Here is a 15,119-nt window from a genome sequence, read left to right as displayed (position 1 = left end):
ATTCTTATGTATTTATGTATTAAAAATGTCTTGAAAAATAAAAAAAAAAAACATAAAAAAACAACAACTTTGCGCTTTAAATATAGGGGGAGGGGGTAAGGCCATACAATTAACATATAAACAGAAAATGTAAAAATTTTATTCATGGGAATTTATTTCATTAGTCTTAGTAAACATTTTTAATGGAATGTATAGCGTGAACTCCAACACACGTAAGTCCACTGATATGTATACCCATGTCATGACTGAGTAACCTGTTTATAGAACATTTCACAAAACCAGAAAGCAATACTATTAACCGACATCACTACATTTTAATAGCTTAAACGTTTATCATGTTAGCTGAAAATAATATTTCACTCAGTGGAAAAACCAACTAGTTGGGTAGTTTTTAACTTTAAGACGGAAGTTTACCTGTTACGTGTTTATAGACCGTGACGGTAAGGTAAATACAGGTGAGGTGGTGGTACCCCATCGACTGTGCATTTAAATCTGTTTATTTGCGTTTTAATCTGAGATAGACACCAGGAAGTGTAGGACAAGTTCGGATAGAAATCAACATGGCAGAGAGGAGTACGCTAGTCAATGTAAGTATATAGATATTCCCAGAGATGACAATCTAGATATATAGGTTTATACATCTATTAAGACAGTGTTATCACATTAACCTGTGAGGGTACTTTGATATCAGAGGAAACGTCAACCGAAAGGTTGTTATATATTTATATATTATAAATTAAATACCCAGAAAAATGACCAAAATACGACAGATGACATTATTTGTATACTTAAGTTATATTACAGTGTGCTTGGGGTTGTGGACAGATAATCAAAACGCAACTGAATATGTAATTCTTTAATAATCCTGACAGTGAAAACGTCTTTTAAGCAATCTTAATGAAGCGCACAGACACGCCATGCTGGGGTATAGACGTGCTATGTTTTGTTGCGAACTTTTGGGCTGCGTTTTATCCCTCTGGCAAACAGGTGATTAGACTGTGATGATTATATACTTGGGGATAAGAAAGGTCCAGTAAAGGTGAACGATAGAATATATTTACGTGAGAAAATACTGGGTGTGTGGAGGATATACTACATGGTTCTGGAGGCTTGTTAGATATATAATAATAAGTATGAACTGTATGATAGGTCTACACTGGTGACTGTTAATAATTTTCTCTAATGTTCTGTGTTATCTCGGATGCACTGAACCGTGACGGATATTATAATATATAAATTAGGTAGAACGTAATCCATTTAAAAGACACGAATCTGATATGCAATTTTCTAAGGAGTGCTTACGGGATATCTAATTAAAATAGTTCAACATTGACAAACTGTGTGGGTTGTCAATAAGTGAGAGGGACATGTCTAAAAAGGCAGTGAAACACGCCGTTATATTATTTATAAAATACAAAATAAGCGGTAATAGCATGTTTAGATATTTGTTTCACATATTTAGTTTTGACCTGTAAACGCAAAAAAAGATAATATTCAATAAAAATGTATTTCTTCCGCTTACAGTAGTCCGCACACGGGCTTTACAGAATCCTAAAAGACATGCTGAGAGTATTTAATAAAGATAAAATTCCAACATTATCAAGCATAAACATTATCGTGGTGTGATTTTAGGCACAATATAATAAGGAATATTGATTATTTTATAAACCTTTCACTACAACATACAAAAACACAAACATAAATAGGAGATAACTTCTCTACTAACTTCTAATATCAGATATAAAGCTCTCTAAATGACCAAATAAAAAAATCCAAGTTTAACGACATTCCCACCAGAAATTTTAAGTTAAAGAATATTGATGAAAGAAGGGACTGTTTTTCGTTACATATGTTCTACCGCGAAAAAGGATCCTACTTTACCGGATATTTCGTACCTTCTTACGAGTTAAGAGCAGGACAAATTCTAGGGTGCCAGAAAATCATATCGGGAGTGCAATTCTTAGATCAAAAAGATGAATAGGCGCTTTAAATACACTACTCTTATATTATCTACTGTAAAAATAATTGGATATATCCAACGGGTAATATACCTAAATATTAATTCATCACCGACATTCCAATACGGTATTTATTGTACCTACGTCAGGTAGCGAGTAGTCACTAACACATCATAAGTGTTATTTTATGTCTTCGTAATACTATATCTAAGTTAAATGGTTCGGCGACCTAAGGCAAGCATCAGGTATCTAATATGATACATTCGTGTTACATTCAGCAATTGACGTCGACAGCCTGGTTTGGAACATGATCAGATGATATTTTACATACATAATTTACCTTTGTAAAATGGAATTTTACGTATTATCAGAACTAAATATCACCTGAAGCAGAAGATAAACGTTTTCCTTTAAAATAATACTAAATAAATAACTTATTCCATCTGTACAGTTCTGTCAAATGGACAAAGCAATGGCCATCTAATCAGTATGTCACAAATTTAATTTTACAAGTGCACAATACATATTAATATGTCTTCAAATCTAATCTTATACAAGATAAAAAGTTACATTAAGACAGGATTGGAGTCAATGAATGGATGTCACGTAACAAGGAGACATATCAATATACCCCTTAGCGTGATGTCTGACCCATACACCCACAGAACACTGCCTATAGTCGGTAAGACGGAGGCGGTATACCAGTGGCTTACTAACTACTGACCCATACGCCCACAGAACACTGCCTATAGTCGGTAAGACGGAGGCGGTATACCAGTGACTTACTAACTAAACCTGACCCACCTATCGCATATGTGTAAGCTGCAATATCGTCATCACACTTGACAATTCTATGTTATATATATATATTCATTTTTTTTCATTAGCCAGGGTTTCGGCCCTACCAGAAAGGATTGGATGAACACTCGCAGCCTTCAAGTTTCCCGGATCAGGTTAGAGTGACTAAAAGAGATTTGGCTAATTCAAAACAAAAAGATTTATCGATTATTTTTACCTGTGAAATTTCAAATAGTATCAATTAGACAAAATCGTACTAATAACTATACTCACGGAATCTGAACCATCTGTTTGTTAAATATGAATATCTAACTTTGTATATACTGTCGCTTACTCTTCCGAAACATCTGGTCTCGTTCTCCTTGTATTTTCTTAATGTGTCTCATACAAATCTATAGATATTTTTCTGTTCTTTATCATAGTATTTACCTTCTCTGTTGTTTTTAATAAGAATACCAAACAATGGTTTTGTTTAAACAGACACCGGCGTCCTATCGAGTTCTACCTAATGGTGAAATTCGTCGTGAACAGACGGACTTGAAACCGAGTGACAGGCATAATCAACAAATGCTCTCACAAAATCGCGACATAAGAGGAACACGTGTGCTGCCTTCCCAACATTCAGAGTCAAAACTGTCACAGTCACAGGTATGTAACGGTTTGTTAACACATAGAATTACATATCACAGTTACAGGTGTGTAAACATATAGGATTGCATATCACAGTTACAGGTGTGTAAACATATAGGATTACATATCAGTCATAGGTGTGTACACATATAGGATTACATATCACAGTCACATGTATGTAACGGTGTGTAAACATATATGATTACATATCACAGTCACAGGTGTGTAACGGTGTGTAAACATATAGGATTACATATCACAGTCACAGGTATGTAACGGTGTGTAAACATATAGGATTACATATCACAGTCACAGGTGTGTAAACATAGGATTACATATCACAGTCACAGGTGTGTAAACATATAGGATTACATATCACAGTCACAGGTATGTAACGGTGTGTAAACATATAGGATTACATATCACAGTTACAGGTGTGTAAACATATAGGATTACATATCACAGTCACAGGTGTGTAAACATATAGGATTACATATCACAGTCACAGGTGTGTAAACATATAGGATTACATATCACAGTCACAGGTGTGTAAACATATAGGATTACATATCACAGTCACAGGTATGTAACGGTGTGTAAACATATAGGATTACATATCACAGTTACAGGTGTGTAAACATATAGGATTACATATCACAGTCACAGGTGTGTAAACATATAGGATTACATATCACAAGGGCCACAGTATGTTCGGTCAATATTGTGTTATGTTAAACTCATGAGCAGTCATTATCACAGTTGTAATGGCGGGCTTGTGACTTTGTATATACTGTCGCTTACTCTTCCAAAACATCTGGTCTCGTTCTCCTTGTATTTTCTTAATGTGTCTCATACAAATCTATAGATATTTTTCTGTTCTGTATCATAGTATTTACCTTCTCTGTTGTTTTTAATAAGAATACCAAACAATGGTTTTGTTTAAACAGACACCGGCGTCCTATCGAGTTCTACCTAATGGTGAAATTCGTCGTGAACAGACGGACTTGAAACCGAGTGACAGGCATAATCAACAAATGCTCTCACAAAATCGCGACATAAGAGGAACACGTGTGCTGCCTTCCCCACATTCAGAGCCACAACTTTCACAGTCACAGGTATGTAACGGTTTGTTAACAAATAGAATTACATATCACAGTCACAGGTGTGTAAACATATAGAATTACATATCACAGTCACAGGTGTGTAAACATATAGAATTACATATCACAGTCACAGGTGTGTAAACATATAGTATTACATATCACAGTCACAGGTGTGTAACGGTGTGTAAACACATAGAATTACATATCACAGTTACAGGTGTGTAAACATGTAGGATTACATGTCACAGTCACTGGTGTGTAACGATGTGTACACATATAGGATTACATATCACAGTCACAGGTGTGTAACGGTGTGTAAACACATAGAATTACATATCACAGTCACAGGTGTGTAAACATATAGTATTACATGTCACAGTCACAGGTGTGTAAACATATAGAATTACATATCACAGTTACAGGTGTGTAAACATATAGAATTACATATCACAGTTACAGGTGTGTAAACATATAGTATTACATATCACAGTTACAGGTGTGTAACGATGTGTACACATATAGGATTACATGTCACAGTCACAGGTGTGTAAACATATAGGATTGCATATCACAGTCACAGGTATGTAAACATATAGTATTACATATCAGTCATAGGTGTGTAAACATATAGGATTACATGTCACAGTCACAGGTGTGTAAACATATAGAATTACATATCACAGTTACAGGTGTGTAAACATATATAATTACATATCACAGTTACAGGTGTGTAAACATATAGAATTACATATCACAGTTACAGGTGTGTAAACATATAGAATTACATATCACAGTTACAGGTGTGTAAACATATAGGATTACATATCACAGTCATAGGTGTGTAACGGTGTGTAAATATATATGATTACATATCACAGTCACAGGTGTGTAAACATATAGGATTACATATCATAGTCACAGGTATGTAACGGTGTGTAAACATATAGAATTACATATCACAGTTACAGGTGTGTAAACATATAGGATTACATATCACAGTCACAGGTATGTAACGGTGTGTAAACATATAGGATTACATGTCACAGTCACAGGTGTGTAAACATATAGGATTACATATCATAGTCACAGGTGTGTAACGGTTTGTAAACATACAGGATTACATATCACAGTCACAGGTGTGTAACGGTGTGTAAACATATATGATTACATATCACAGTCACAGGTGTGTAACGGTGTGTAAACATATAGGATTACATATCACAGTCACAGGTGTGTAAACATATAGAATTACATATCACAGTCACAGGTATGTAACGGTGTGTAAACATATAGAATTACATATCACAGTCACAGGTGTGTAAACATATAGAATTACATATCACAGTCACATGTGTGTAAACATATAGGATTACATGTCACAGTCACAGGTGTGTAAACATATAGAATTACATGTCACAGTCACAGGTGTGTAAACATATAGAATTACATATCACAGTCACAGGTGTGTAACGGTGTGTAAACATATAGAATTACATATCACAGTCACAGGTGTGTAAACATATAGAATTACATATCACAGTCACAGGTGTGTAAACATATAGGATTACATATCACAGTCACAGGTATGTAACGGTGTGTAAACATACAGGATTACATATCACAGTCACAGGTATGTAACGGTGTGTAAACATACAGGATTACATATCACAGTCACTGGTGTGTAACGGTGTGTAAACATATAGGATTACATATCACAGTCACAGGTGTGTAAACATTTAGGATTACATATCACAGTCACAGGTATGTAACGGTGTGTAAACATATAGGATTACATATCACAGTCACAGGTGTGTAAACATATAGGATTACATATTACAGTCACAGGTATGTAACGGTGTGTAAACATATAGGATTACATATCACAGTCACAGGTGTGTAAACATATAGGATTACATATCACAGTCACAGGTATGTAACGGTGTGTAAACATATAGGATTACATGTCACAGTCACAGGTGTGTAACGGTTTGTTAACATACAGGATTACATATCACAGTCACAGGTGTGTAACGGTGTGTAAACATATAGAATTACATATCACAGTCACTGGTGTGTAAACATATAGGATTACATGTCACAGTCACAGGTGTGTAACGGTGTGTAAACATATAGGATTACATGTCACAGTCACAGGTGTGTAAACATATAGGATTGCATATCACAGGGGCCACAGTATGTTCGGTCAATATTGTGTTTTATTATACCTCAGGCTTGTATCACAGCTTCTGATTAGTGAAAACCATGTCACGTGATTAAAAACATTCGTTATGTCAACCACAAATTTCCAAATAATTCATTATTTACTTGCTGTCGCTTTCGAAACATCATGTCACCCTCTGAATATCATAATGTCACCCTCTCGTGAGCCCTCCAAAATCGTTATGTCACCCTCTCGTGAGCCCCAACTCGGAACTCTCTTCCGTAACGTCTTCAAAAGTAGTCGAATCAGAGGAGTTCCGAGTATTCTGCTTGATAACAACAATGGCTGCCGGCGGACGCTATCGTCTGCCAACAGAGGAGGAAATGGCGAAATTATTGCAAGAAAAGGATTCTAAAAACACCAAAAGGGTCATCAATGGGGCCGTAGATTCCTTTATACATTTCCTATTTGCAACAGGTAGACCAAAGGATTTTGAAAACTTCGACGTCCATACAATGAACGTTCGACTGGGAGAATTTTATGAATAGATCTAACGTTAGTTGATGAATCAATGAAATAAATATTCTTAAAAACTGTTGATAGTAATAAATAAACTTATTGATACCAAAATTGATTCACTTATGTTTTTTTCGGTATAATAAAACAATTACTGCCCTTGTTCCGGGTTGACATGAATATTTGCCCACCCTTGAGTTGTCATGTCACCCGAGGGCTAGCCCGGAACGAGGGCAATAATTGTATAATGTTAAACTCATGAGCAGTCATTATCACAGTTGTAATGGCGGGCTTGTGCCCCCCGCCCCCTTCAGTTGTTTAAACCTGAAACATGGCGGTTTTGTTTTTTTTGATAATTTTCGGTAACTGAATGAAGTGAAATGTAATAATAAAATAACTAAAGTGTTTGCGTTTAGGTTTTGTGGCAATGGACATTGATCTTATGTCGGTTACTTTAGCAATATTCGGGTTAACAAATGTCCACGTAAACCTTAGCTAAATATGATAATTGTGTATTATCATTGCAGTCTTATTTAAAATGTGTTGTTGTGTCCATGGTGTATAATTGTCCATAAGAATTTGATAACGACCGTGTTATATCAAAATAGACAGGGGAAAAATACGACCCACCGATTTGGTCGTCACATGATACCTGAGTCACGTGACACCGCGGAATACCTATCAGTTCCGTTGTTTATACGTTTACACTCGTGTTTAGCATGCGACTTATGGCAACAACACACTGGTAATACTAGTTTTGCCAAGTAACAATGCAAAGGTATATATTGACGAAAAAGGGCACTTATACTAAATGTCAGAAACCAAATATCGTGGTATGTGTATAGAACATATTACGTTTCATTGGAGGATTTCTATCTATCCAGGTGTAGGGATAAAAATAGTCACAGCCACACCTGAGAGTCTTACCACTCCAAACGTCACTCACGATGAATCTTACCATAAATATCCCATACATGCTTGCCTCGTCGAGTGCATGATCAGAAAAAATCTAAGATACAAGATAAAGAGTTTTGTTACGATTTATAATCAGTACATTAACTATTTCCGGTCCTTTTAAATTTCCAAAGGAGAATTAGGCATACAGCTATGCGGAAAGAAAGTGACACAACCAAAATAAGCTGTTATACAGTGAGGAGAGGTGATATTATTTCCCTGTGTCATTAGTATATCTATTTAGTTTACCGTAGTTGCATCTATCGGGATATTTCCATAGACATGGCCGCTGATAGGGACGTTTATGCAAAACCAAACCATGGAGTCAAATTGAAAGAAGTTGTATATTTCTGAAAAAGAAGTATTTTCCTCTGATAAAACCAACACCGTCTTCCTAACCAAATGAAAAGAAAGTACATATTATTTAATGGTAAGGACGCACCGATGTTGACGTCATAACGTTTGTCTGCAATAGTGTAATTACGGTTGATTTAGATGATTGAAATTGATCAAGATTGCAATAAATCATGTTTTATATTTGCATATTCAAAATGTTTCCTTAATATCTAACGAGATTTATGTGTTAAGAATGACAATGCATTGCTAAACTCATCACAAAATCTCATATACACTGTACGTATATTATCATGAAAGTATCTCCGCTGGAACAAAATCAACGAAACATTGTAATAGAAACATTGACATTCATAAATAAGTGTGTTCTGATAAATCTCACCTGTATTTACAGAAACCTGCCGTCTACCGAGTCCTCCCTGACGGTAAAACAGTTCGAGAACAGTCGGGCCAAAACAATACACAGTACAAGCAAGAACCCAGTTCTGTTACACAGAACCAAGATGGCGTTCATCTGTCGAAAACGCGCGTGTTCCCGCACGGGAGTGACATAAGAGGAACACGTGTCATGGACGAGTCGCATTCAGATCCGACCAAAGGTCAAGGACAGGTGTGTGATTTTTATATTCTTTTGAAAGGATCGACGTCATCTAAATCGATTCTTTTGTGGGGTTAATACACATCTTTTATTATACTTTATTTATGTCAATCAATGTTTCCTTTTGGATTTCTACACGTTTGGGCCCTTGAACTCTGAATATGCATAGAACGAAAACATCTTTAGTTCTATACCAAGGATATACTTTCTTAAAACAGAGAATACAGACATAATAACGAACATCGATAAAACGAGGCCACAATACGAACACAGGATATAGATCTATATTACCCTTGTTAAAGTATGAGTGACTAAGACCAGGTGTTCCGGAAGAGTAGGTGTCTCTGCTTCAACAACGGAACTCCTCATACAAATCTGGGTCAAATCTCGAATTTGTCACATTATATTCCCTAGGTGTACTTTGTAAGCAGGCTATGTAAGACTTGAATGTCCCTACAGATAAGAGATTCTAACTGGGTACGGATTTGACGCATACCACTTGTCTGCTGAAAGTCGAATTCCTACGGTCCATGCCCTTTTTCTCTTTTCTTTAAAAATTCGATTAAGCGAGAAAAGAGATTTTTCTGTGTTGAAAATTGGTATGTAATTATCAGTAGAATAAATAATGAGTCGGCGCAAAACAATTTGTATCCCTTTATTTATGATTATAAGAATACAAACAAAACAATCTAAGGCATTTTGATTCATTTATTGAACTTGGAAGTCGTATCCCTGAAAAGTGAAACTAGGGTCGTAGATCTTGCGACTTTAAGAGAATTACAAATCAGAACATCATAATTTACCAGAAGCCTGAAACTTCAGTAAGCTGTAATAACGACATGCATACATCAATCACAAGTTTTCTTGCATTACAGAGGCATGTAACTTACCGACTCCGACCTGACGGTAGTACGTATCGTGAAGAACTGGACGACAACAAAGAAAACTACCAACAAGCTCCTCTAGTACCACGCAACGGAGAACCGGACATAAGAGCAACACATGCCATTCATCACGCAGAACCAATCAAATCATTGGCTAAGGTACTCGTCCATATATACTAGTTCAAGGTTACACGTGCATTAATCAAATAAAATGTAGATAAGGTTTTCGTCATATAGACTTTTTGTAATTACTACGATAAATATCTAAGGCAGATACAAATGTACCTCCATACATCGGGTAATGTATTTATTGGTATTGTAAGAACTGCAGATGTTAAGACATCATTGGTCGTAGAAGGACGAAATAGCTGTATGATGCAGTATAACTAATATTTGGTGCTACTGTATACAACTCGCAATTTGTATTGCAACTGAGGTGCTAATGTATTGTGTCATGAAGTCCTTTCAGTGCATGTTCGTTAATTGTGTCATATCCGCCAAATACTCTTAAACATTAACTATCTTGTTCATAACAGGAAGACTCAATAGGCGACAACGGACCAGCGTCAAGCCGGAGGTTCAGCAGCATTGGCGAAAGTGGAATTCACAGATGGGCAATGTTTAGACTTTGGGTAAACCGGGAAATTTCCAAAGAAGTACGAAATGAGGGGGACTTCAAAAGAGAATTTAAAAAACGCTTAGACCTCCCTATGGATAGTATGGTCACATCAGTGTTAGTAGACCCAGCGAGTGACGTTAACGGCAAACGGCTCCAAAAACGATATGGTTCAAAATCAGCTGGTGGTCAACGATATTATAACATTCTACCTGAAAATATCTACTTTGTATTTGGAATACCGAGGGCAAAGACATCAATCGACGCCAATGTTTCTGATTTCATTGAGACCATGTCAAACGCAGCAGCCAGATCAGATCCTGATGCTTTGTCGACAAACGATGCACTTTCTACCAAGGATGACGCAGGGTTGACCGACAGAAACGACGACGTGAAAAATGTGTTCGGCAAAAGTAGGGGAGAAACAAATAACGAAGAAAAGTACAGAAGATGGCATGCTGGTGATTTAAAGAAAAGTCGAAATGTGCCTGATGGCGAAAAAGGAGAAAAACATTGGGAAAACAAGAAGCCAAACGAATTGGAAATTGACAACTTCGGTAAAAGTAGGAAATGGTATTCAGACGAGTACAACAATGATTCACCTAAACAATCGGAAACAAACGACCGCAGGAATTATCAGGCCTGGGATGACGATAACGATGGAGATTACCGAAAGAAAGAAAAAGACGACATCGGCAAGAGTCGCGCGGAAGAATTTACCGACTTCGCAAAGTACCATATTGGCGATTATGAAAAGCCGAATAAAAAAAGAAGAGACGAAAACACGGAGAACTTTTCAAATACAAAGACAGCAAGCGAAAATCTGTATGCAACACATGTGAACTACTGATACCAAATATCGAACAAAAGCATGTCCCTTCATCCAATCGCAACATCTCGAGAAAGTTTTCCGGCGAATTCCGAAGATTGCTGGAAATATCCCCGAGATGTTACGATTGTCCCTTCATCAAGATATATGTTTCCGTTTTCTGTTCGTATAGATTCAATATCGCGTCATTTCTTCTCTCATATCCGGAAACTTGAAAAATTCGGATTCTTGGAAAGATTGATTTTGACTACAAGGAAAACAAATTGCCATGATTGCAATTTCCGGTGCTAAAATGACGATGTGTTCATATACATAATCGGTGTACACTTTCCAAGAGAGTGTTTGAAATACTCGTGGAAAAGAGCAGGAAACGTCCAGAATATAGACCGTGACAGCTGTACTGCCGGGTAGGTGGGCGTTAATCAGACTAATCAGGACAAATACAGAAATATATTGGAATTAAAATTTGTCGGTGAACGACGCTACGATTGTCTGTAATGCAGCGGTAAGGCAGTTCACCGGAGAGTCCAACGAGTAAACCGCTGTATGATGCAATGTAATTATATACTAATTACTAATATTTCACGTGTTGATTATTTATATGTCTTTAATACAATTTTGTTTTTGAATAAAAGCGAAGATATCTTCTGTAATATCAAAAGCATAACGAGCTCACATGTTGTACATGCGAGTGGCACTGTGGTAACACACTTGTCTTTCACCTAGGCGGCCGGAGTTCGATTCCACGATCGGACGTGAAAATACATAGGGTCACCTGCTCTACCACTGGGTTTTGTCTGGGTACTCCGGTGTACTCTTACAGTAAGACAACAACGCGCACTTCCATCCTGGCCAGCAAATGTTTCGCAATTTTACATTTATGCATTACAAATGTATGTGATAGTTTTAGCTTGTTGTTATCGGTTTGATGGTGGATATTGGTTAACTATGTACAATATGCGACAAGATACATGTACATTATACTTAAATACATATATATCTTAATTAGAATTGGATATTCTGTATAAATGTTTTCTACGACAAATATTGAAATATTTTTACTAAAAATGACTCAAAAAGGCCGGTATTTGCCGATGTATCTATTACTTATAAATTGTGTATATTATGTACGTTAATGTTGATATTAAAAAGATATCCAATTAAAATCATGTGTATTTTAAGATAAGAAAAGTTCACATTTTACATTTTGTGTTGATTATTATCTGTATTGATCGATAACCGAAAATCGAAGTGCTCTCTGAATAAACCGCGAAGCGATTTTTGTAAAGTGTACACTTCGGTTTTCAGACTATACTTTGACAGACTTTGACCAATTTGTTATCACCAATACATAACATCTAATTTCGAAACTAAGAGCTGTTGTAGAACACCATAGCCCGTCTCGCAAATGTTTGTCTTTTAAAAATCCATAAGTTTGATTCTGGGAGTGGATAGTCTAACCCGATAGGGACTCTGATGTCAAATATCAGTACCCTAGTACAATTACAAAGTTTTAAAGCATTTCAACATTTACACCAAAATGTTGATATAAGAAAACCCACGCCAACGCCGAGGTGACAACATTAGCTCTCCTTCTTTGAAGAGACATAACTAAAAAGACAAATTTGGACAACGAAAATACGTTGTATAAAATCAAGGGTATTTTATCTATGTTGTAACGACTTTGACATCATCGTGAATATAAACTGCGCTTCAAACTTTGCGCGCCAGCTGACGGAAACATATCCGCTTTTCGGACAACAACAAACGTGAAAATGTTTCGTGTTATATCTGCCGAAAAACTGTTCATTTTTGTACGAAAGCGTCAAAACAGCTAATAGTTGTTTTTTTTTCGATTTACCATATGATCGAATGAACAAACCAATGAAAAACATGCGCAATTACAAATAACACGTACTGAACGATGTTTACGTTTACCTTTTATTTCGCGACCTCTGTGTCGTTGAAATGAAGCGGAAAACAATATTTGTTCCACCTTGAACACTTCCTGAAATCTCGACACCCTCACCTACAGAACATTGGTATAGTGACGGTAAATCTCGACACCCTCACCTACAGAACATTGGTATAGTGACAGTAAATCAGCCTTGTTATTGTTCTATTCTATAAATAGACCAGGAAGTTAACAACGGGGTACGTCACAATGAATGTAACACAATCTATACGATATATATATATTGGTCGATTTTAAGTTTGTAAACATATTAACTTGCGTAAGGAAAGTATAATGATTTCTAAAACGTGTTAACAAACATCCTGTTTGTGACAGTTTCATTATATTAATAGAACATTATATCAACAGGATATTTATAGGACTGTTTGATTTCAAACTGTTTTACCTTGATGCTTAAATATCTCCCGATATCTTTTTTAATTGCTGACTATTGGAAAAACAATCGATACAGTCATTCATTATTTCCGTGATCGCAATGATTTTAATTGAATTCCTTAGACAAGAGACCATGTTCATCTCTCTCGCCTAATTGGAATTATTTTTTTTGATAAAATGCTTACTTACACTAAATTATGTATTTCAACTAAGACTGCTATAAGGATACCTATCTCGTATACATCTAATTCAGACCAAAATGTGGTACAATGTATTTTGATTATCATTAATGATTTAATGAAGTGAATTCTGAAGCTGTATTCAGTTTTCATACCTTCGGCTCTGGAGCGACTAGCTCGAGTTTCCTCTGGCCTTGACACCATGTCTTGTGTAGGGCCATAGCGCACTATTATATGAAAACGTGGAATTCTCCGACACCGTTTGTGTCGATAAGATTTTGGTGCAAACACAATCAAATCAGGGTGTGACATAACACCTACCTTACATATATGGATAAACCAAATATTCATTTACCCCAAAACACCAATTTAGTCCCAAATCAGTATTATATTCCGTCCGTATAGACCCTCGTTTTACGCTGGGTCAAAATTTCACATTTGACTCGATGCCATATTGCTAAGTATGTAGGTCGCGGATGCTCTAATCACCCTAATCAGTGCGCGATGGAGCGAAAAGGAAATAAAATACAACATTTATTTCTATATATTTACCGCTTATAATTAAATATACCATGTTTCAGGAAATAATAAACTTAGTTTTCCTACTTTAAATAATAAAAACACATTAAATGATAATTGGTCTTTTCGGTCCATTGCGTTCCGATTCGGGTGGTTCGTTACACTGTCACTTTCATAACACCGTTTACCGCCTTATTAATAAAGCATGTAAATCACAGGCCCTCCCCTTACAGAATTGGAAGTGGGTAACACCATCTATGACGACCAAGACCAAATACTTGAGGGATGGAAAGAGCACTTCACCAATCTAGCTTCCCCCGAGAACACTGAGGGTGTCCCCTAATATGATCGCATACAGTTTGACATAAACACTTTGGAACTTCTATCACAGAGAGTGTCCGCTCTGAAGAACTGAAGAGATTATCCAGTCACTCAGTAAGTAAGTCACCAGATTACTTTAATATAACGGCTGAGCATTTCCAGTATGGTGGCACAGAACTAACTCAATGCATCACCACCCTTACCAACACGATCCTCACTAAGAGGAGTATACCCGATATACTGAATATAGGGCAGCTAACCCCTATTTACAAAAGGAAAGGAAACAAGAATGAAGCTGGAAACTATAGGGGGATCAGTCTTGCAAGCAGTACTGAAAATCATAGAGACA

General features: G+C 36.4%; 1 protein-coding gene across 3 annotated transcripts; it reads left to right on the top strand.

The window, feature by feature from the left end:
- The first annotated feature begins 457 nt into the window (after nucleotides 1-457).
- On the top strand, nucleotides 458-12,604 carry LOC117325943. Of its 3 annotated transcripts, none has more exons than XM_033882471.1 (7): nucleotides 458-587; nucleotides 2,846-2,911; nucleotides 3,237-3,404; nucleotides 4,334-4,501; nucleotides 8,869-9,074; nucleotides 9,944-10,115; nucleotides 10,493-12,604. In XM_033882471.1, the coding sequence occupies exons 1-7, from the start codon at nucleotides 561-563 to the stop codon at nucleotides 11,420-11,422; spliced, it is 1,737 nt and encodes a 578-aa protein (XP_033738362.1). In that variant the 5' UTR covers nucleotides 458-560; the 3' UTR covers nucleotides 11,423-12,604. The 3 variants fall into 3 exon arrangements, with proteins under 3 accessions (XP_033738362.1, XP_033738361.1, XP_033738363.1); XM_033882470.1 differs by having other exon boundaries at nucleotides 8,869-9,084; nucleotides 9,948-10,115; XM_033882472.1 differs by lacking the exon at nucleotides 4,334-4,501 and having other exon boundaries at nucleotides 459-587; nucleotides 8,869-9,084; nucleotides 9,948-10,115.
- Nucleotides 12,605-15,119: the final 2,515 nt, after the last annotated feature.

This window comes from Pecten maximus, chromosome 4 (assembly GCF_902652985.1).
Source record: "Pecten maximus chromosome 4, xPecMax1.1, whole genome shotgun sequence".
In the NCBI taxonomy this organism is placed as follows: Eukaryota; Metazoa; Mollusca; class Bivalvia; order Pectinida; family Pectinidae; genus Pecten; species Pecten maximus.
The sequence above is the reverse complement of the archived record's forward strand: the minus strand, read 5'-3'. Positions and strand labels throughout refer to the sequence as shown.